This window comes from Belonocnema kinseyi, chromosome 3, assembly GCF_010883055.1.
Source record: "Belonocnema kinseyi isolate 2016_QV_RU_SX_M_011 chromosome 3, B_treatae_v1, whole genome shotgun sequence".
Lineage (NCBI taxonomy): Eukaryota > Metazoa > Arthropoda > Insecta > Hymenoptera > Cynipidae > Belonocnema > Belonocnema kinseyi.
This window is the reverse complement of record NC_046659.1, coordinates 86,811,426-86,836,644: the sequence shown is the minus strand read 5'-3', so window position 1 is coordinate 86,836,644 and position 25,219 is coordinate 86,811,426. Positions and strand designations below refer to the sequence as shown.

Genomic DNA, 25,219 nt, shown 5'->3' with positions numbered 1-25,219 from the left:
CGGTCGAGTTTTAGTGCGAGAAAAACAAATTCTTGCCTAATATCTGTAAATTTAAAGCAATTTAAAGCATCCGTTCGTTTGTTTTCGTGTCTACCTTAAAAAAATGAAATACGAAAAGAAACCGTTTAGCTTTTTTGAAAGTTTTGAATGTCGTCGCTTGATGAAATTTAAATTCATCTGTGCATTTATTAATTTTAAAGATTTTTTAATGTAGAAATAGTAATCTCAAATTTAAAAAATGGATTTATCAGTTCTTGTATCCTTACCTCTAATTTATTACTTTTGAAAGCCTCAATAGTGAAGGAAATTGAAAACCACTAATTCTTGGCGGTACCTTTTGTTAGATTCTTTTATTCTCAGCCGAGAAGTTCGTATTATACTTATTTGCAAACTAGAAGAATAAAAAAAAACTAGTGGGATGGAAGATGAAAGGTTCCTTGACAGATAGATGTTGTCACGCTTCCAACTTTAGGTATGTATTGTAGAATGAGAATAGCTTTTTACTTTGCGGATGGACAAAACTTGAGATGCTTTTGGACCTTATTCGAAAAGTTTTGATGATAAAAATAAAAGGAATAATTCCATGCGAACAAGAAAATTTATGTTTGGGCTTCAGTGTATGAAGTAATGTGAGTAGCAACACAAGGTCTAAAAGTATTGCTGCAAATTAACCTAATTTTCTCATGAGGAGAAACGGATATTAAGCATACATAATCATAGAATGTGAAAGAGCATTATAAAGTAGCTTATGTATATTTCCCAAATATGTTTATTTGGGTTCCTTATGAAATCCTTTTGATTAGATTTTCTGAAAATATGAATCGAAAATTTCTTTTTCTTGGAGAGGAATTGATCCAAAATTTTGTCATATTTAATTATGCCAAAAATAGACAAATTGATCCTTAAATTTCGTTAATTATGAAAACAATTTTTAAAGTAGCTATTAACATCGTTTAAATTGCGATTTTTTGGTAAAACTGAGATTAAAAGTTCCAATTCATCCACACAGATTTTTTCAAATCATAAAACATAAAGAAAATATTACTTACCTTACTGACAACAATTTCTACTTTTTGGAAAAAATGGTAGCAATTATTTTCCTACCATTAAACAATATAGATTTTAAAAAATTAAAAATGCTAAAAATTCTTATTGAATGCAAGTTTGTTGTATATTCTTTTTTATATTCATACTAGCATCATCAATTACCCAGTACGTTTGAGTGTACTTTTTATATTCGAGCGGTATAACAATAGTTAGTAGAAAATAAAGATGTCAAATAAAAATATATTTTTGCTTCATAATGCTTTATGATTGTAACATATTCCAAAATCTTTTAATTCATTTAATCAAACGCTCCTGCATTTGAAAATTTTTAATGTAATGTGTGTGTTGTGTTGTATGTGGATGTGTGAATTTCACACTTGTTTGTGAGCATGATGACTCGAAAACGTTTGCAGATAAATTAATTAAATTTGGAAGGCTTATTTTCACCACTAATATCTTGAAAATCACAAAAGTACTTCTGCAAATATTGATTGCATTTTTTAGCACTTTTTGAAAAATAGGTTTTTTATAGTAAAACTTTTATCATCGACATGATTCAAAGTTAATGTAAGAATAAAAATGATTCCTTGGTTCGAGGAAAATCGATTGACCTATAATTTACTACATTTTATTAAAGATTTAAGAAGTTATGGTCATTCATATTATATTAAGAATCGATTTTTATAGTAAAAATTATCTCATTCTCATAATTTAAAGATGATATGAGGATAGAAAAGTGTGTTGATTCGAAACGAATCGATTTATTTATAATATTGATAAATTTTATTGAATAGGAAGGAAGCTATAGGAATTTAAAAAATTTGAAAAAACGGTTTTTATAAAAATAAACATTTCTTTATTAACATGATTTGACATTCATGCAAGAGCGGAAAAGATTCCTTACTTTGAGGCAAACTGATTGATCTATAATATTGATACATTTTATTTAAGAGTATGGAAGTTGATGCATGAATAGACAAAAATGTTATTTCAGAAATTTTCGAATAAAATAACCCTGACAATTTTGGTAAAAAAAATCGTAAAGCCATTTTAAATAAAAAATATGGCTTTATCTGATTTGTCATTGTATTTTTAAAATTGTTTATATTATTTTGTAATTTTGTATTTTTCGTACATTTCTATTTTGAAATTAATCAAAATCAAAACTTTAGTTTGTCTATTATTGAAAAAGTCACTAATGCTTCCTCTTTAAAGAAGCAAAAATGTATTTTCTAGTTGGAAGCAAAGTGCTTATCAAATGAGCACCATATATTAATAAATACAAAAAAGTCAAAACATTCGGTATCTAATTCACAGCTAGTTTAAGTTTATTTAGGAACTTGTTTTTACGGTTATAATTAAATACAGTATAGTTTTCCTAAAGTTCTTGAGAAAATCCAGAAAAAGATCTTTGCAAATTTTTGTTATTTCAAATCAAAATTTCAATAAAAATCTTCATTTTGAGTTAAAAACTTAAGTTTTCAATCAAGAAATTGTGATCCAAATCATAATGTAAGGCAAAAATAATTTTCAAAATTTGTTCTCATATTAAATTGTTGCTTAAATAGAAGTTGTAGATATATTCTACATATATGGAATACACCTTTTTCAAGAAATCTGTATTATCATCAGAGCATAACAAAATTTCTTAACCTCTTTACAGACTAAATTGAACTATGAGTTACAATTTTTTAAATTAAATTTTTAATTAATAGCTCAATCCTGTCATTTAAAACGTTAAGAATTATAATAATATATAATTTAAAAAAAAGCATTTAAATTAAAATATATATATATATTCTATGATGATAATACAGATACCTTAACAAAATTTGACTTGAAACACCTCGCATAATAATCCTTGTATTCCTGAAAAAGGATTCTTCTTTCAATCTCTCTAGTAGCCTAATGGGAAAGCACCCGACCGGCAATCGAAAGTTCTGTGGTTTTTTCCCCAGCGGACTGAAAGGAGATCTTTTCTCAGAAAAAATGGTATTTAAAGAATACATCTTCCTCGTTGTATTATTTTTTGCTCATTAAAACAAACTCTTCTAATAATTATCTAAAACAAAAACGTGTCCACATTTTTTATTTTATATTTTGAAGTCAGTAAAAATTTTTATTTTGCTGACTAGTAGACCCGGTGACAAACAAAAATCACAATTTTTGACCATTTAAAACCTCAGTTTGGTAGTTTTTGTTTGTGATCAAAAATTTCAGGAATGTTATTTTAAAAAAAAAATCAAATTAAAATTATTTTTTTCAATTCCAAGTAGAAAATACTTTAAAAATAAGTGCGAACAATTATAAACATTTTCACAAGGAAATACAAATAAGTGCAATGAAGTCCAACAAAAATGACAGTAAATTAGAATTTTTGTCTATCATTCAGACGAATTTTTTACTTTTTTGTACTTTCGTAAATTCTTGCATATTCTTGTAAAATATTAAAACTTCCACAAAATACAAAATTGTACAAAAGATACCAAATTTGTTAGCATAAAAAAATGATTTTTAAAAATTAATTTTTGTAAAATTTGAGTTAAAAAACAAAACGTACACAATTAGGGGTTTAAAGTGCCAAAAAATAATACTTCATATTTTTCTTTTATTACATAAAACCTACTGCCAAAATCAGATTTCCGAAAAAATAGGTTTTCTATTATTTTAAGGATATAAATCTTTTTTCCTGATAATGCCATTTCAATTCAAAAATATTATTTTTTATGAAAAAAATGTAAACCTTTTGTTAATTGGTGACCTATTTTTCCGAGAAAAACTTTCTATGCAACTCTACTGTTCTCAATATTAACTATTAGTTTTTATGTGGCTAAAATCTATAAAGTAAAATTTGTATCTATTTCAATTTGAAAAAAAAGAATTGGAATAATTTAGCGTCTGCCCTTTTAATTTTTTAACCTTCAAATTACTATCTTTGAAGATTAATAAATTATTTTCAATGTTAGAAAAACAGTAGAATTGCAGGAAATATTTTTCATGGGAAAAACAGTGATATAATAATTCTTTCTTACTTTTTTTAAATTTTTAACTATAATTTAACCATTTTTTCAAAATTAGTAAGAAGCGATAGTAAGAAAGAAGTTAAGTAAATCTACATTCTGTTAAAATAATTATGTTTCACAATTTTCAAACTATTCTCATTAAAAATAATGTTTTTGCGTGCCCAGTGCATGACTAATAATATGATTGATTTTGTTTACCAGAAACTATAATAAATTGCAAAAAAAAATCGAAAATTTTACCCGAGATGTTACTTATGTACTCCGTTAATTCATTAGAGGTATCATGTTCAATCAACATCTTCAAACTTAAGTAAATCATGTAATTTGGTTGACCAGGGTATTAGTTAATTAATTTTACATGTAAAATATGTACAGTATCGATTACTCTTCTGATATTTAAAGAAAAGAGAAAAAAATATCTGCCAAAGTCTGGACTTGATCCGTGAACGCCACTATCCATAAGTGGAGCGTTAACCAATTACACCACCGAGGCATCAGCAGATCCTTTCTGTTTTCTCTTATATGACATTACGCTCTACTTATAGACAGTGACATTTGCGGTTCAAATCCGGACTAAATCCGTAATCTTTAGGTAAAATATGTCGTTAAGATTGAAGAAAAGGTATCTCTTAGACTTGGAATGAAGATAATTAGAAGAAATTCTCGTTAAAATTAAACCTGAAATGAGATTACTTCTATTCTGCTCTTTCACCCTTTGTCCAAGGCTTCCTCAAAGTCGTATTTGAACATAATCCTCGTTCTCTCAGAAATTCTGGCCCACTTCTTTTCCCTCTCATTTTAGACATTTTGTCGTAAATCTTATTCTACTTTATTCGCCACATCGCAAGGAGATTAATCCCCTGACATAATGACCGTTATCGCTCAAACTTGGAAGTTAACAGTTTCTGTGTGCATCGCGGTAATATGGCAGCCTCCCTTTAACATCCTTGCTGCTTCTTTAATCAGAATAATCAAATAAGAGGATCACTAAAAAATCGATGGTTTCTAGGAAGAAAAGTTGTAAGCTTATTAGTACTCTCAATTGGAAGAGATTTCAGTAAAACAGAAAATCTTCAATATTAATTAGGGATTTAAAAAGTATGAGCTGCGCACTTTGTTATTTTTGATTGACGAGCATACAGAATTTTTTTCTGTAGAGTATAAAAAATGATAGAGTACCTACATAAAGAATTAAAGCTGAAAGAGGATGCAGAAAAAGTAGGAGAGTATCGGAGAAAATTAAAATAAAAAGCTGAAAGAGGAATTTAAAAAAGTGGAACTATTGGAGAAAAAAGTTATGAAATTCGTCTGTTTAAGAATTATTCCCAGTTATATATAATAATCTTTAAATTCATTCATTCGCCTTGTCCACATTAAAGTTTCTATGTTTCCGCTTACTTGTCAAATGGTTACGTCTCTTGATTTTTTTTTTCAATCCTGTATGAAAGTTTAATATGTATTATACGACAGTTTGGCATCTTATAAAATTCTGTTTCCACTTTAGTTTGTTGCGACCAAATTCAACTTTTTTAGTTTTAATTGGAATTTCAAATTCTCATCATATTAGAACAACTGAAAACTCGTTTTCATCTGATTTATAATTATCTTAAATTAAATGCAGTGTTGGAGAAGTTCCATTAAAAATTAATTGAAAAAGAGTTACTTCGAGAATATAGTAACCTTTTAATTTTCCAATCACTAATTCAAGTAACTTGAAGTCCATGCAAAGTTATTTTTCACGTACGGAAACATGTTACATATTTGTAAAGAATTATAAGAATTGAAAAAAAAACGCTGTCTTCAACATTAAACTATTTAAAAAAAAGTATTCCAAAGTTCATAATATTCTATTATACACAATTAGAAATTCAATAGGCTTTAATAAGAAATATTCCAAATTGAGGAATTTTAAATTGCCAATTATTCAAATTGTAAATCTTCTGAATAGAACTATTACCAGAAAGAACGCACAAAATTACCTACCTTCAGAATACAAGTCTTGAAAATTTAATAACTTGCAATTTTGCATTTTCAAAATTCAACAATTCTTTAATATTTCATCAGTTTGCAAGATTTTATTTTATAAACTCTTTAATTTTTATTTGCAAAATAATCAAAATACTCACAGTGTACGAATTTTAATTTAAACCTATTTAAAATTGAAGAATTTTAAACTGCAAACGTTTCAAATAAAATAAATTTAATGTGATGTAATCTTTAATCTTTAATGAAAGTTTTTAATCTTGAAAAATTTCGATTAATAATTAAAAATTTTTAAGTTTTACAATTTATAACGCTGTACTTTTTATGATTTATATTCGGAATTTCTTCAATTCAAAAGATTCAGAATTGAAAGGATGACATTTCATGCTCAAAATCATTAAACTTTAGGCATTTGTATTCATAAATCTTTAGAATTGAAATTTTGCAACTGGAACGCTTTAAAATTATCAAACTTGGAATTGTAGTCCTTCAAAATGAAAGAGTTTTTAATGTGTAGAATTCATCTATAAAAATTATGCAATTTTCATGATTTACATTCAAAAGTTTTTTAGTTTCAAATTAACTCAATAAACTTAAAAGTAACTCTTCAAAATTTTAGAACTTTAAATTCTAAATCTTTAAAATTGTAGAGTTTAATTTTCAAAATTCAACATTAAAAATTGGTCCAGTTTTAAGTTCAACAATTCAGAATCCTATGATTGTAAATGTTGTTAATTGACGAGTTTAAAACATTTTTTAAATTATGCAAGTCGAGTTGAAAGAATTGAAAACTCTTGATTTTTAATCTCCAAAATCATCCAAATTTAGAATTTTTTATTTATACTTCTTTAAAACTGGAGTTTTCAATTGTCGCTCAAAACAGTTAAAGAACTTTACATTGTAAATAATCAAAGAGTTTTTAATTGCGACAATGTACAATTGTATTTCTGTAATTTTTATGATTCACATTAACTTCTTATATTAAAAATCATCAAAACCCCACTCTTTAAGAACTTTTATTTATTAGTTTTTAGAAATAAGAATTTTAAACTGCAAATCGTTAAAAGTAAAGTATTTTCAATTGTAGGCCTTGGAATTGTAGAACTTTAAATTGTAAATCTTTAAAATCAAACAGTTTTTAATTAACAATTTTTTTACATAAAAATAAAATCATTTTGATTATTCACATTACAAATTCCTTCAATTCGAAAGATTTAGAATTAAAAATTTGATGTTTGAGTTTTCAAATCATCCAAATTTATAAATTTTTATCATAAATTTATAAAATTCAAGAGATTTCAATTGTTACTGTTTAAAATTGAAAACTTTTTATTTATCATAATTTTCCATTAAAAATGATGCAGGATTGAAGTTTAAAAACTAAAAAAGCTCTAATGTGGATCATTTACATTCAAAATTTCTTCTATTCGGACGAATAAAATTTAAACGCATGACTTTTAATTTTCAAAATCATCCTTCAAGAATTAGTATGGGAAATTATAAGAATTAAATACTCCTCGATTAAAAATTCTATTACAAATTTTTAAACCTATGAAACTACATCATTTTAAATTATGAACATTTAAAGTTGAAGGAGCCCTAAATGAAAATGCTTGGGATAGACCTATTTCAATAAAATTTTCAAATTTGCCAAATTTTCAATTGTAAGAATCTTCAAAATGGATTAGTTATGGATTAGTCAAATAACATTTACAGAATCTGCTAAAAATTTGAATTTAAATTTAAATTGTATCAAACCGAGGTAGCTATTCTAATATTTATTTTAATTCGTTATCATTAATTATATTTATTATTACTTTAAATTAAAACATATATTTTAGTTTGATAATTACACTGTAAAAAAAGTTGGTGTAAATTTACATCCTGCGACGATGGAAATTATTCGATCGGTGTGGCACATAGTAAATAAGCAGAATTATGTAAAAATACATATTTTTCTTCTCAACTTGCGTCCGCCTTGAAGAAAGAAATGCAGGACGTAAATTTCCCGTCGTCGACCGTCAAGTTACGTATGGACCGGTAAATCAACATACAGAATATAAGATTACCGATGGTCAGTGAATAGATTTTTTTTTACAGTCAATTATAATTATAATTAATAGCATATAATGTTCGTGGAGTTTGTTTTGTTTCATTCCAAATTACTGAATAATAATTAACACAATCATAAAGGCATTAAAATCACTGCAATCATAAAGCTTATCATTACTCATTATTTTTCATCCAAAATGAAACTGCAATGAAGAAAAATATATATGAAATTATACAAACTGAAAAGTCAATATTTTATTTTTCCAAAGATTATACAAGTTTTGTTGTTCGAACAATATTCAAGTACGTTTAGTATTTAACTATACTTACTTATATTAACGAATAAGACATGAAAGCGCTAAATATTATATTATTTCTAAGGCTAGAATAGATGTTGTCTCCACAATGACAAGCACGTGAAGTATTGAAATAATAATTAATATTTAATAAATTTAATAATGCGAAGCTAAAATCAAATTCTCTATTTTTTTAAATAAAACACACCGCAAAAATTTTTATTGGCTCTTCAAATACAATTTCCTTCCATTATTCTGAGATTTGAGCTATACTTTCCCTCATGAAAAATTGAAACTCGAAGATTTTTGTTTACTTGCAAATAATACTATTCTAATTTCATGAAATGAAATTATAGAAGTAGATTTTTTCTAAATTATATTATGCAAACAAATGTGACACCATTTTGGAAATAATATTTATCTTTCTAACTCGTTTTTTGAGGTCAAAAGTCGAACATAATAATATTCATACTTAAAACAAATTATTTAACAACAGTTTTCTGGTAGCGCGCTCTAAAATACAATATAATTAGCAAGTCTTTAAATTATACGAAACAACTAATAGAAAATATATTTATTATGTAATCTATAACCAGATTGCGACTATTCTTTGTTTAATATTGAAATGCGCCATTACTCCTCATCAGGGTCAGTATTTTCAAGAAGGCGTACTTTCGATAGTTTATTTGAGTAACTTAAACAAATCATCTTCGAACGCGCTGCATCAGTTGCTTTATTTCCAATATCGGGAAAAATATCCATGAAGTAGTGTTGTATAAAATCCAGTGTTTTGGAATTGCTTTTAGAAAATGGTTTGTCAAATATAAAGAAGGAGCCAAACAGAAGTTGCAATGCGGTGATAAAAGAACAATCAGAAATCCCTAATAAATCTTCCAAGAAAAAATTGAAAGTGTCTTCATTACATGTAAGCAGAAAGAATAACATAATTTATTGGGAATGGCTAAACTATGATACGTCCTCCGATCCCCAAAATCATAACTAGAAAGAGTAGGTAAGAATTTAAAGATACATTTTAATTTGCACATAAAAGAGTTCTTTTAGAAAAATGTTTGGAAATAATTGTGTGTTTTTTTTTTTTTTTTAATTTTTTATTCATTAAGATAGAAATTCTGTCTGAAAGACTTTGTTTTCGATGAAAACTTATTTGTACTATTCAATAATTGTTTTAAACTCCACTGAACAACCATAAAAATACTTTCAGGCCAAAAATAAAAAATATGTTTGAAATGTTGTTTGTAATTTTTAGTTCTGATTTTGGAACCAGATGGTGAAATGATCTACCACCATTCCGAATATTTGCGTGTAAACCATAAAATATAAACCTTCATTCTTATACCGAAGAGATGAATTTTTAATTAAAATGATGAAACCCCATCCAAAATTATTAATTTTTAACAAAACAGTTTAACTCTGAGCCAAATACTCAAATTTTTATTCCAAAAAATATTAATTCTGAATGAAAAATGTACTGTTTGAAATACAAATCCAAAAATATTTTAATTTTTATAGGAGTCACAGTGGTTCAGCCTTGTGGCGTGCATTTTTAAGCATCATGCGTTTCTGTTTCTTATAATTCCTGAAAACGCAATCACAGCTGATAAAAGGGGAGAAAAGGGGGAAACGGGAATAGGTGAATAACTGTGATCCTTGTTAACGTAACTACCTGCAAGTCTTATAATTTAAAAATATATCATTTAAAATTCATAAAATATAAATATTTAAAATTATCAAATTTCACTGAGTTCTCTCTGATTTGGAGGATTTCTCTAACTTTCGGCAACATTATCGCTATTCACAACTATTCACAGAGGTGAAAATATTTTAAAGCTATTTTCCATGATCAAGGGGGAAAACGGATTATAATCTTTTGACAGTCTAAAAATTTAAAAAGTATTTTTTTTAGATTCAAAAAACAAATTATTCTTACATATTCCAGATAGAGAATCATAAATTACTTCAAACAATGAAAGATTTCAATTTGAAAAGCATCCCCATTTAAATGTGCACACTGCCATCAATACTCACGAAAAAAAAATTAATTCATACTGAATTGACAAAAATGAAGACTGCAGATTCACGCGAATTAGAGAAAATCAGTGTTCTTTAATATAGTAAAAACAATATTTTGAGGTTTAGTCTCTATATAGTATATAATAGTTATGTCTAGTAGTATATTGTATATTTGTAGAAGCATTTTTATATAATTACCTTTTCCAAATTTCAAAGTTGGCCGCAATCGTAAAAAAAGCCTTAAACTTGTTAACACAAAAAGATGCTACACTAAAAGTTAGTCTTTGGTTAAACTCCACGTCGTGCAAAACCAGAATGTCACAGAATGTAAACAAACGAAATTCACACTAAATGATAAGCGGCACGAATTATCCAAATTTACGTTCTGAAAATTATTCTGCGGCGTTCATCCGTGCGAACTTACTCCCTCGCGATAGAAAAGCACCAATCGTCAAAATTTACATACACTTTCGTAGACTTAACGCCCAAAGTAAGTTTATCACCTTACGTAAACTTACTATGTCCCACACCGATCAAATAATTTCCATCATTTTACAGTCGACTACAAATAGAACAACCTTCGTTTTAATTGCAGATTGTAATCAGAAGTGAAATCACACTAGATTGCAAATAAGCACTGTAGTATCGTAAATTAATCAGGTTATATATTGTAATTTTAAAATACACAGCACGTATAATTACTAGCTTATTGTAAATATCACCAAATTTTTTTTACAGTGTAGACAGTAAAAATAAAAATATGTGTAATAGGCATACATATTGCGGGTTAATTTTCCTAGTCAAATTGGTTTAAAATTGTAAATAATGATATCAATTTTCTAATAATTAATTTAATTTTAAAATATTTTTACTGCCAATCATGTATCTACTTCTATGCGAAAAATAATTTCCTGTTGTTCTTGATGAGGCTTTTGACACCCTTATTGTGAGAATTGACAGTAGTGGTTTAGTTTTGATTAAAATTATACGAGAATAAAAATCTCCTTAGTGGTGAAATAGGAGACAATAAACAAGCTTCTCCAACTGACTTGAAGTGCACGTGAATAAGTTGAATCACTTCACAACTTTACCTACTCTCCAATAGCATTACGTCCTTAAAATAAATTCCAAAAGAATTTTCCCAGTTTATATAGTCACTATAAAGTTCACACAGAAAAATGATGGACATTTTTTATCTCTTGAAAATATTCCATCAATTTTTTCCAAAAATAAACATCATTCTTAGATTTAAAGTGGCTCTAATATAAATCCATAAAATCATTTTACTGGTACAAAATACCATAGATTATCACAGCAACGAAAAAGGCAATTTCTATAGGTTCAACAGAACAATTCAACTTTTTCAGATGCGACAGACGAACGAGCATCGTTAAAAAACGAAAGGGAATAAAATTCCAGTACAGGATGTGCATTTTCAGAAGAACAAAATAAATGAAAAGTATGAAGCGTTTAAATCAACACAATAGGAAATTTTAGCGATTTTATTATAAGTAAAAATTTGTTTCGAATGCTTTTAATGAAACCTAATTTCAGCAATAAGTTTCGATCTTCATGTTTCTGTATATAATCTCAGCAAGAGCATTACGTGAGAAAATACTCCATGAAGTATTTTATATGAATTTTAATTTTCCATAACATTTTCCCTGAACAAGCAGAAACAGGGGTTAGAATTACGAAAAATTTCATAACATTAGCCCTGAACGAGGCTGTCAAAGGGGTTAATGTTACGGAAAAATCCAAAACCATAGTAAATGCGTATATTTTAATAGAATAAATGTTATTGAAAGTAGCGAATTAATGATTGCAATTATCAATTTAGTAAGAAATATTCTTTATCTCATACAAAAATGAAATTGATACTAAAATTAATAATAAATTAATTTTATCAATTAAATAGAGTGAGAGGCCTACTAAATAATCTCCTGTTATTTTATTTCTATAAAATCTTTTTTTTTATGGATCCAGACGGAAAAATTATATATAGTTTATATATAATGTGAAGTTTTATATATAATATTCATCTGTTTTACACAAAAAATGTATAAAACAAATGAATATTCTATATAAAACTTCACACTATATATAAACTAGATATAATATTTCCGCCTGAGGAATAAATTAATATAATAATCAGATTAAAACATTATTTTAATAATTAATTTACTACTTTTCTTAAAATGCCTTTCATTAAGAAGTAACACCATTCTAGCGGCAGAAAAAGTCTAATTTTAACAATTCACTTTGGGAGTGTTACACAATTCATAGGATTTCTTTTTAGAGGTTTTATTTAACACATATTGAGGTATGAAAAAAATCGCAAATCGATCCCCGCAACGAAGTTCAAGTAATACGTCCTCCCAGTTTAAAAAAGGTGGTTTCGAGAAAAACGCGTTTAAAGTTTTACGAGCACTTAAATTCTTGAAATTTTTTATCTCTAATATGCGATGCTTGCGCTATATATAGGACCAACTGCATATAGTTTTTATGATCCTGAAGAATTATTTAGGCCAAAAAAACGGGTTTTCTAAAATCCTAAAGTGGTGATGTAAAAATTAAGTTAAGGTACTTGGCGAACTTTTTCCACACGTAGTATGTTTATTGGAATTTAATTTAGTTTTTAGTAATATTTACATATCCACATATGATAGTAAATTTTCTGATAACTTTAGAAAATAATTATAATCCACAGTTGAATTTTTATTAACAATTTTTTTAATATGGGATGAGTTGATTTGTCCAATTTTAATTAATGTTATTCAGGCTTGCAGTATTCCAAAAATTTTCTTCAAGATTTTGGTTAAAAATCGGTATGATAATTACGCCAATTTTTTTACTGTTACATAGGTTTTGGGTCTGCATATTTTGAAAATAGTATATTTCCTTATAAATTCATACTAGAAACACGGCATGTGTACATATTGTTTGCGATAGTTATGCAAAGTTTTGTGTTCCTCAGAAATTCCCTGAATTTTTTTTCAGATTTTTTTAATCCCTTGATAATTTTAATTCATTCGAGAAATTCTTTAAATCCTATGAATGCAATCCCAAATAATCTCTTTAAGTCTTAAAGTCTTTAAAATTCTGTAAAATCTTTTAAAATCCTTGAAATTATTAGAAATTATCGAAATCTCACCAAAGTACCTTATAATACTTAAATTTGGTGGAAATCGCCTAAAATCCCTTTAAAAATCGGTTAAAATCCTTAAAATTCTGTGAAATATGTCAAAAACTTCAGAGATCCGTTTAAGATTTGGAAAATTCGTGGGAATCTTTTCAAATTTCTTGGAATCCCTCTAATATTTTAAAAACCATGAATATTTTTATATTTTAGGGAATTCTCTAAATCTCTTTGATATAATTTAAAATCTTTTAAAATCTCTTAAAATCCTTCGGAATCGCATGAAATTATTTTTCATGAGATCCCTTCAAATCTTCGAAATTCTATTAAATCGCCTGGACTCTTTCAAAATTCGTAAAAATAGTTCTGAATCTTCAGAATTACTAAAAAATTGAAATCCCAAGACTGCTTTTGAATTGATTCAAAATGTCTTAAAATCACTTTAAATCTCTTCATCCCTGGAAATCTCATTATATGCATAAAAAAAACTTTGGAAATATCATTAAATTCTGAGACCTGGCCACAAAATTCCTGCAAATTCTTTACGAGTTCCGTTGTCAAAGTTTTATAATCAATCGACCAATATTCTAGCTTGCATACCATTTTCTGTTAGGCTTTATTTTTTCCCGAATTTTTTATCTTAGGAAATTGAAATCCTTTACAATATGTAAAAATCATTAAAAAAATTTAAAGTTTTTAAAATTTCTCGAAATCCCTTAAAATCCTTTAAAAACTTCGGAAATTTGGTCTCTTTGAATAACAACAATTGAAACGTTTACCACCTTCAATCAGTGACTGAATTCTAGCTATTGATCAGTTATTTTTACTAATAAATTAGTGAGTTTTGTTGATTACTAAGTAAGGAGAAACCGGTTGATAAGTAGAATTGAGTGACTGATGGAAAATAGTAAAATTTTCAACTGTTTCAAATTTAAATCCGTGGATATACTTAGAAATCTTTTTAAATCTCTTAAAATCCTTAGAAATATCCCCTGTTTCCCCCAAAATTCGCGACAATATTGCGATATCACATGGAATCCTTAAAAATTCTTGACAATCCCGTCACTTATCTTAGAATATTTCGTTATCTCTTTGACTCCCTGGGAGTTCGCGGAAATCGCTCTAAATCCCTTGAAATACCTCAAAAATTGTCATAATCCCTCGGTATCTGAGTCTGATTAAACTCCTTGTAGACCCTGAAAATCCGATAAAATCGTTTGAATCTTTAAAATAGGGAGAAGTGGGGGGGCTCTACATTAAAAAACACCATACGTATATAAGGGTAGCTTGATCATCAAAGTTTTATAATCATTGAACTAAAATTATAACCTGCAGGCCACTTTTTCTTAGTCGTCTTAATTTTTATTACTTGATTATAACGCATTTCTTGAATTTTTAATGAATATCTCCCAAACTTACTGAATCTTTAGGTCTAGTTTTGATTATAGTGAGTTAAATCTTGATTATATTTAATCGAGACATTATATGAAGACTATGTAAGCGTAAACATTTTAACTGGCAGGATGTAGTTGTAAAATTTCGGTGCAATTTCCTGGTTCGTGCGGCCGGAAACGCTGCTGCGCTCGATGATCGGTAACGGAAAATGTAAGCTGGAGTCTACGTGCCATTGTCTGTTACGTCCGGTTCGTTAGAGATAATTTTTCCTTTAGCGTTGAATTTTTCTTCTTTTTAGAAAGCATCCATTAATTCGGCAAGGCTTTTTTTTAGAGAGTCTTAAGAATCCTTATTAAGGGAATGAGGAGGGTGAAAATCAAAATTGTTTCTTACGTAAGTTTCTTCTTTCAAATTATTTTTTTTAATTTCGTTGATTGACACCTGAAATTATTTGCGACCCTTGAAAATCTTGCAAATTATTTTTAAGATTTTTTTAATCATCCCTTAAATTTTTTTGGATTATGCGAAAATACCTCGAAATACTTTACATTCCGTGGGTATCGGACATCATTTCTTGAAATGCACTAAAATTATTCGCCGTTTCATTCAATCTTTTAAAATCCTTGAATTCACTTAATATCTTTCAAACACTACACAAATTCCTAGTAATTCTTTCAAATCCGTGGAATAAAAATGCTTCAACTTGAGTTGGACTCAATTGCCCCCAAACAAGACATGGTGTGTGTGTGTGTGTGTGTGTGTGTGTGTGTGTGTGTGTGTGTGTGTGTGTGTGTGTGTGTGTGTGTGTGTGTGTGTGTGTGTGTGTGTGTGTGTGTGTGTGTGTGTGTGTGTGTGTGTGTGTGTGTGTGTGTGTGTGTGTGTGTGTGTGTGTGTGTGTGTGTGTGTGTGTGTGTGTGTGTGTGTGTGAATAAAGAGGGCGAAAGAAATAAAAAAGAGAAGGAACGGGAATTGGTTGGTTGCATTTTTACTCGGGAACCCTCTGAAATCCAGTGACTGATTTTGAAATATTTCAAAATCTCTTGCGATCGCTTCACATATCGTACAATGCCTCTAAAAACCTTATTAAAATCCTTAATTATCAACGGAAAACCCAATTAAAAAATTGAGATTCTCTCTGAAATTGTAGTAGGTAATTTCTTGAAACTCTCATAATAATTTGAAAATTTTTAAAATGCTCTGCAAATTTTGTAATTCATTGAAATCTTTTAAAATCCCTACAAAGCTTCATAATCTCGTTGAAGTACGTAAAAACTATGTATGTAAAAAATGTAACGCTTCATAATGAAGTTATTTCTTTTTATAAAATTTCAAATACATGATTTTAAATTTCCGAAAGCTTTAGATAGTTTTTAATTATTTTTTGATCTGGCAGAGTTCTCAAACTCAAAAATTATATTGAAATTTTGGTAATTTGATATAAAATTTTACATTCATAATTTGTTAATTGTTTTTCCCGAAATTTTTGAACATATAATAGGAGTCACGTATAATTTCGCTTTAAGAAAAAAAATCTCATAAAGTAACAAATATTTGAATCTTGACATTCATTTTTTTTAATCACAAATTTGTCCTATTGGCGTCGTTATTTTTTTACCTATTTAAGATATTGAAATTTTCTTTACATATTTTGGTAAAATTTACTGGCCTTCTTTATTTTAGCAAACAATTTTTTTTAATATTGCAAAAATAAAAAAAGGGGATTTGTAGAAAACCTTCTGTATTTTGTTAAAAGAATATCGAAAATATGAAAAGAAAGATTTTGTGAAAAGCTTCCCTTTTTATTTTTTTATATATATATATTCTCAAAGCTTCAGCTTAAGGAAAGCATCTTATCAGCTTTATGCGGGCTAAACCATTTTTAAAACCAGGACCATTTCTTTCTAAAAATATAATTTTCTTACTTTCTCGTAAACGTGGCAAGATATCACTAAAGGGCAAGATGGATTTTTTGTAGAACTTGTATAGATGTTCAAAATTTTTTTTTTCATTTGTTTCCATGTTGATACCTTTCATTGGCTGCGAGAAAAATAAGAAAAATTCAATTTCATGAGAAAAAAAATCTCCTAACTACGAAAATCACATAACCGTCAAGAAACTCACACGATGTCCTTATAGAAGACCAAATTGGCATAAAAACTGAAAAAAATATTAGTAAAGCTTTTTCTGTGAAAATCGATTTTTTTTAAACAAATCGACACTTTTCTAATTTTAAATGTCTTTAATTTTTTCATGGGTTGCGAAATTTGAAAAATGTATTTTAAATAGGTAATTTAGGTTATAATTTTCTTGATTTCGAAATTTCTGAATTTGTATAAGCTTCATCAACATACTTTTTCAATTCTAATGAGTTAAAAAAATCAATGAGATTCAGATATATTAAAATAAATACATTTTTATCACAAATAATCCTTTTCAGTTTCTGAATGTCAAAAATGTTTATTCTAATGGAAAGCAGAAGATATTCGCCGATATAAAAATATTTTATGTCAGGTTTCTTCCTGTCCAAAAGAACTTTTCCACACTCTTAGAATTTTTTTGTAAAAGATATGTTTTTTCTTCCCTCTGCTTGAAACTTCATGTTGAAAAAAATGCTTGGTTGTAGGTGTAGTAAATAGCGATATACTGCTATAGTAAAAATTATTTCTCCTGATTATTTATCATAACATATAATTTAGTATAAATACTATTAGTATATTCCGTAAAAGAACGTCAAGTAAGACGCTACCGTTACCGTTACCGGTACTGAATAAATTCAAGTTGCCGGCAACACGCTAATATGAAAAACTTAAGAGGGATTGGAGGCTCACAAAACTCTTATCGAACTTTAAAATTTCGCACTTAGTCAGAAATTTTTTGCCCTAGAAATGACACTTATAATTGGTTTGAGCTACAGCGACTTATTCACGTGTTAGTGAGTTATAAACACGCAATTCTGTACAATGACATTTTGGCCAGGACGAACTTCATTTAATCTTGTTTTGTGAACTTCGTCGAGGAGAGGGTAGTTTCGGTGGGTTTCGTCGTCACGACCGCAGGCAGATTAGATTCTGCCCAGTCCTGTCATGAAAGCCGGAAACCGGGACCTTGTTTGTTTTATTCGCCAGGGAGCGTGCCTAGAATTTGTACATCAAATTACAACAGTTAATAAAATAAAAGACGTGAAAATAATATAGCATACACAGAGGGTCTCTAAAGATTAAATAGTAAAACAGCTAAGAACGAGAGAGAATATTTTTCACTTCTATTCAGCAAATTAGGAAAGTTTCGACTAAAATATCTTCCTTTCAGGTATTCAATTCAATGGAACTTTTCAAATTTTAAACTATCTGATATTCGCCTACAAAAAGTAAAGTTCTGTACGTTTCCCTATAAAAGTTCCCTTAGTGCTTTCGTGGCACGTACCTATCTGGCTTTTATGCATATTCGAATGAATTTTCACAGTAGGAAGACAAGTTTTTAACAAATATCTGGAAATTTGAATAGAACAGTAACCATTTTTTTAGGAGTTTTTCTGAATAATGAATATCACCAAAAACCTCTACGATCCCAAAAATTCCTTTAAGTAAAAGTTGATCAGTGCATTCAATATATTTTCCCGAAATAAAAAAGTTTGTAAAATAATTCTAAAAGGTATATCGATTTTAAAATTTATTAAATTTAAAAAATCACAGAAATGTTGAAAATATATTAACAGGAGAACAAGTTAAACTTAATTTTTCTCATTCAATATCTTTTTTTTAAATAAAAATGTTTATCAAATAAAAGGCGTGTTTTAAAGAAATAAAAATATTTAATATTCAACACAATATCAGGCACATAATTGTTGTTGATATTGCTATTTTAATTAGAAATAGAACCATAAATAATTTTCGCATTCTAAATTTTCTTAGATATTCATCTACCGGAGTTACGCTGAAAATATTGTAGAAATCGATTTAATAGTGTAAGTCCTAGGTTGTCTGAATTACTTATAAATCCAATTTTCCCAATTTAATGTGCAATACATAAACAAAAACTTAAGGATTAAAAATTTGGCGAGACACAAGGCTATAGACTTATTAAAGAGAGTTATCTTGGATCAGAATTGTGCGTGACAAAGTTCTAGGTATTTATATAAAAAGTTATACTGAAAATGTTATACAAAGCAGTTCAATGTACAAGATGTAGGTAGACTGAATTTCTAAAAATATTACATCTCTTGACTTTTGCAAATCTGCCAAATGGCAGAAATTGGCGAAACAATTAAATATAAATATGTAATTTACAACGTAATGTTTAGAAGAATTAATAAAATAGAGTTAAATAAAGTGAATAGAATATAATTAAATAGAATGAAATAATAAGCTACGGTTGGAGTGGCCTACTAAGAAATCTAATTTTTGAAAGAAAAGCTGAAATAACTCTAGAAATACTTGATAAATTCAAATTCCCTGAATTTTCGACTGGAGCTTCACTTAGTCAGTTTATTCTGAAAATTTTAAAATAATTGGTTGAATTTTTCAGGGGATACATAGACTAAAATGTTTAAAAAATTGTTGGGCATTAACAAACTAAATAATTTTAGAAATAATTAGTCAAATTAGATTTCCTAAGAAATGCAACTGAAGCTTTATCTAATAAATATTCAATTATGTAGGCTACAGAAAAATGCTTTAAACAATTTTGGAAATACAAAAATTAAATAACTTTGGAAATAATTAGACAATTTTAATTTCCTAGAAAGGGCCACTGAGGCTTGATCTAGTTATTTTATTCTGAAATTTTTAGACGAATTGGTTAAATATTGTAGGTTATATGTCGACTAAATTGCGAAATATCGAGATTTATACATAAAAACTGAAATATCTCTAGAAATAATAATTAGATTCAAATTTCTTTAAAAGAGGAATTAGAGCTTTATCTACTTATTTATTCTGAAACTTTAAGGCAAGTCCTTTAAGTATGTTAGGTTATAGAGCGAGAGAACTAATTAAAAATAATATTGGGCATACAAATCGTACATACCAAATGAAATAACTCTAGATAAAGTTAAAATATTCTGAAAAATGGTACAAGACCTTTATATTTTCACTGTATTCTAAAGATTGTAGATGCAGCGGATATATATTATAGGCTACAGGTTCACTAAACTGTTAAAAAATCAAATTTTGGGCATACAAAATTAAATAACTCTAAATATAATTAATAAATTTAGATTTTCTGTAAAATGGCACTGCAGCTTCCTCTACTTATTTTATCGTGATATTTTTAGACGAATTGATTGACTATTGTAGGCTGAATGTCGACTGATTTGCGAAAAAATAGAATTTCCTACAAAAAAAATAAAAAACCTCTATAAATAATTAATAAATTTAAATTTCCTAATATTTTGAATTTTTTAGGCAAATCGTTTTAGCGTTGTAAGCTAGAAATCGACTAAGCTCCTAAAAATGATACTTTTTTCAGGTGTTCTGAATATTCCGTGCCCAGTTTCTAAAGCATTGCAATTATTATTGTTTTTTGTTTCTAGTTTGTGCAGATTCGCAACCGCGAATCTTGATGTTTTTCGATAAGCTACAACATCGAATTCGAGGGAATGCAACAGATACATTTATTACAAAGAATATCTAAAAATTTAATAATTCATCTTTCTTTGCTCAGGACTTTGAAACTATCATCTTGAGCTGCTTGGAAATGGCAAACTGTTCATATCTACTGCATAAGATACACTGTATACTTAGCCTTCGAGCTACTTCAGTAAACAAACTCAACAAGAAGCGCTCGAGTTTTGGTTAAACCATTTCGTTCAATAACGTAGATAATATCGCGACTATCTTATGCTTGTACTTTGAATTAATTTACAATATCAGTTGCCGCTATTTCTAGGGCTCAAATTTAATCTACTTTAGCAAAAGTTTTTGCTAATTTTCATAATAATAGGTGCATTTGACTTCGTATTATTAGAGACCCTTTTCTCTGCTTTAGAAAATGTTTAGATTACGCCATGAAAAATGGATCATCATGCAAGATAATGCGTCGAAAATCTGTAGAATTCGTCAAATTATGCTATAATTATTATCTGTCAGTTTACTTATTTTTGTGTTAACTGTGACATACGATGACCTTGTGAAGTTTGTCACCTTGGTGGATTGCTAGATAAATTGATCAGCTAAAATGTGTTCCTTCTCTTACACTGAAAGGTATTTGGCTCAATGGAATAATAATAATAAAAAAAGGTATATAGGAGCACTTTGTTGCCTTGCGAAATTTTTTTTTATTTGCTGAACCCTTAATTATAAATCTAAGTTGCGATTTTATTATAATTTTTAGATTATGTATTCCAATTCATCCTAAAAGTTTGTTTAACGTTACTATAAAACTTTCAGAAAATATTACCTACATTACTGATGACAATCTCTGCTATTGAAATAAAAGTTGCAAAACTGGTTTGAGGAAAAATAATCAACCTCAAGGAAAATGGGAAGAGCTGGAAAATTTTTGTTCAGTCTTCTTCATAAAATAAGTTAAACAAACTTTTCCAGCTCTTCAGATTTTCTTCGATGTTTATTTTCTTTACTGAAACCAGTACTAGAAGAAGTAGTACCATCTTATGATATTATTTTATTATTATAAAAAAAATATCCCTTAATTTATAATTTCCATGTTACACGTATATAAAATTAAATAAAACCTGTCGTACATATTAATCATCAGTATAAACGCATTTCTCAAACTAAATATAAAATAATAAAATACCACAGATCTCTCATATTTTTAATAAATTGAACGATTTCCTAATTTATTAAGAAGATTATTTTATGATTGTACGAAAAATATTACTTAAATTTCGATCAAAGAAATCGATGTCGATATAGTATGTAATATTCCCTGAAAGTTTCGTTATTAAAACAGAAATTATCCGGATAAATTTGTCTATTGAATATAAATGTTATGATAAAATCCCAACTTTAGGGGTGTTAATAACCATCTTGCATTTTTTTCGGAAGCAAAATAATTGAAAGTTTATTAAAGCTTAGTCACCTCTTATACAATCATCAAGGAATAATTTACAATCAGAAACTTTTAATTCTGACCCTTGCGATCAGCTTGTATTAGGCCGAGAAAATTTCCATCAAAAATACAAAATTGAAGTTTTAGATAAAATACAATCCACGATCGGTATTTTCAGAATGTTTGCCACAATAATTATTTTTATTTGATAAGTGAGAAGTTTTAAAGTATTTTCCTACTGATTTTCAATTGCTTTAATAATGATTATTGTTTCCAACATATTTTAAAAATAAATAGTTAACATTTACTATTTTTAGGGATGCATGCTATAATCGATTAATGTCAAAAGTGATATTTTTAATAGTTTCCATATTAATATTAATAGTTCGAACTATTTCTATTTGTACAAATTTCTTTTGCATTATATCGTAAAAAGTTAATATTTTCTGTATATAATGACACACTTAATAAATGTCAAGAGTAACGTTTTTTAAGAATATTTGTCAGTAATTGAAAGAGTGTTCATTTGTTTAAACAATCCACCCTTTACACCGTTATATTCATTTTGTCTGGAAAAATTGTTTGAAAAAATAATAATTGTTTTAACCATTTATAATTAATTAAAAAAATACTTGAAATCTCGGCACTTAACGAATATAAATAATTTATGCCAAAAGGATTCCAAAAAATACCTTCCCTAGCATGACTTTCACATAAAATTATTATTTTACTTTTTTAAGGGCATTTCCCGGACACACTAAAAGGGAATGGGGGTGGACAAAATAAAACATTATTGAGTGGAAATTATTTTTTGGACATACCTTAAAAGAGAACAAATTGAGGAGAATCGATTGACAAAAATTGAAAGTCGACAAAATTTTTGATAAAGGTTTTAGCCAATCAAAAAACGGAAGAATTTCATGATTGTGAGTAGCAGATATATCAGCAGCTGCCCAAATATATATTTTAGTTATAAGCGCGAAATTCAAAATAAAAAATATGTCATTATCCAAGATTCGAATTCACATTTCACAAAATAAAAACATACGTTATTCACTTGTTTTAATGTGAAAAATTAATTAAATGGATAAAATGAAAACTCATTAAATATATGGGGATTTTTTTTCAACTGAAAATAAAAATTGACACAAAATTCGTAATTATGCGAGAATTCCATACTTGTAGGAAGGAAATGAATTATGCGTTTTAGTGTGATAATTAATTTTTTATACTTATAGTCATACATTTTAAATAATAGGCTTTATCTTTATGAACAAAGAATTTTCTAAGGTGAAAACAAACTCATATTTAATACAGATTTTTAAAATTCCAGGTGGACTTGCAACCTCGTGAGAATGCGGGACCGGCTTTCGTGGTACATGGTCTTCCTGATTCTGCCGACAATTTTACTGGCTCGGTCCCTCGATAAAGGTAAATTTCCAATTTTCTTCCTTTCAAGCTTTTGTCGCAACCGGTCGAGAAATATAGTGAATACATATTTAACGAACCGTGCTACAGTTTTCCATAGAAATAAAATAAAACTAGTCGAAGAGCAGTCGGGTTTATATATGTCCAATTAAAAATTGATCTACCTATATTCTGTTCTTCAGACCTCATCCCAGTTTTTCGAAAACGAAATTACAAATTTTAAAAATGACATTTTACAACCCAGGCGGCAAGCATTACAAAATATGTTATTTTCCAAAGAAAATAAGATGTATTTTACCGTTTATATGACAAAAAATCTTCACCCAATTTTAGGCATTTAAATTCCAAGTTGGTGGCCAATAAAAGATTCAATAATAGATCATTTATGTAGTTTTTAATTAAATATGGGCCGAAATTTTTAAAATGTCCATGATGGTGCATTTCTAAGTTTTTAACATAATCTGTTTAAATTTTCTAAGAATTGAAATTTCTCAGTTTTTTAGCAAGCTAATTAATCTAATTTTTAAATATTACTCTAAAAGATCCAGACATAATATCTCTTTATAATTATTTTCTTTTCAACATTACTGTCGAGAAACTCATTCTTAATTTAATTATTTAGTCCGTTTGTTTCGTGTTTTTAAAATTTTGTTCCAAATTTTTACATACTTTTTCCATAATTCGGAGGTTTGAATATCAGGGTAAAGTGCTCGATGAAAATTTTGAAAGTTTTACTGACCTCTATTTTAGATTTTCTTCAAATGTCGAAATTTTTGGTTCATTTGTTGAATTCTGAGCACAAATTTCATTTTCCAGCAAAGTTTAAAAATATTGCTTCAAAAACCGCAGAAGCGAGCTATTCTGGGAATTTTTAAATCTTTCAATAATCAAAATAAAGCAACCCAATTCCTTAGATTGAAAAAAGCTGTTCTTGTCTGGTATTTTGTTTTATATTTTCGATAAAAATTACCTGTTATTACTCCAAAATTTACATGAAGTATATTTAAAATGGAGTCTTCTTCTTTTTTGAAAGTGAATTTTTTCAAAATACCATATTCAAGATTTTTTCAGTAATAGCTGATAATATGCGTTACTTATTCTGTCAGTGTCGTTCTCAGTAAAGTACTGATTCAAATTTAAAAAAATAATCATTTTGGAATAACCAGAATAAAAATTTTTTTAAATGATTTAAAAAAGTTAAAACATCTAGAAAAGTTCTACAAAAACACCTTTTACAGTTTTCTGATGGTTTGCAACGTTTAAGAGTATAAATTAAAAATCATTTTAAAAAAAGTTACCCGGCCTCGGAAATAGTTTAGTCCGCATAAAACTAATGGGATGCCTTCTTTATATTAGCTAAAATTTTTCCTAAATGTCGGGAAAAAATGAAAAGGAGGGATTTTCCAATAACGAAACTCATTAGACATCTAATTTTACACATTGCCAGCTATATTTAAAAAATAAAATTAGTATTAAAATTGGGTGCTTGAGAAAAAACACTTTAAATAATTTAACAAAAAGGCTTCTATTTTGTCATTTTTGAAACATTTAAATTGTTTTGGGATTATTTGAAAGTGTAAGAACAACACCGTAAATACGAGGGTAGTTCAATAAGTCCTTAGAATGACCAACATATGGCGCGCGAATCGCTCCAAATCATCTGTTTTCAGTCAGCACCACTCCCGACTAGATGTATGGTGCAGTCACAGTCTACATCTTCTGAGTTTACGTGTTTTTATAACCAATTGAAACAAAAAATTGTTCGTTAAGAAAAATGGAAAAAAACGAGTTCAGAGCGGTAATCAAACATTTTC

At 27.9% G+C, this 25,219-nt stretch overlaps 1 protein-coding gene across 1 annotated transcript in view; it reads left to right on the top strand.

Annotated features, from left to right (window-relative positions):
- The window catches only part of LOC117169596 (zwei Ig domain protein zig-8), a 672,873-nt gene that overhangs the window by 172,893 nt on the left and 474,761 nt on the right, over positions 1 to 25,219 (top strand). The window contains exon 2 of the mRNA XM_033356046.1: positions 23,311 to 23,408. Coding sequence (XP_033211937.1) covers positions 23,333 to 23,408 — 76 coding nt within the window. The 5' untranslated portion in view covers positions 23,311 to 23,332. The remainder of the gene's footprint in view (positions 1 to 23,310; positions 23,409 to 25,219) is intronic.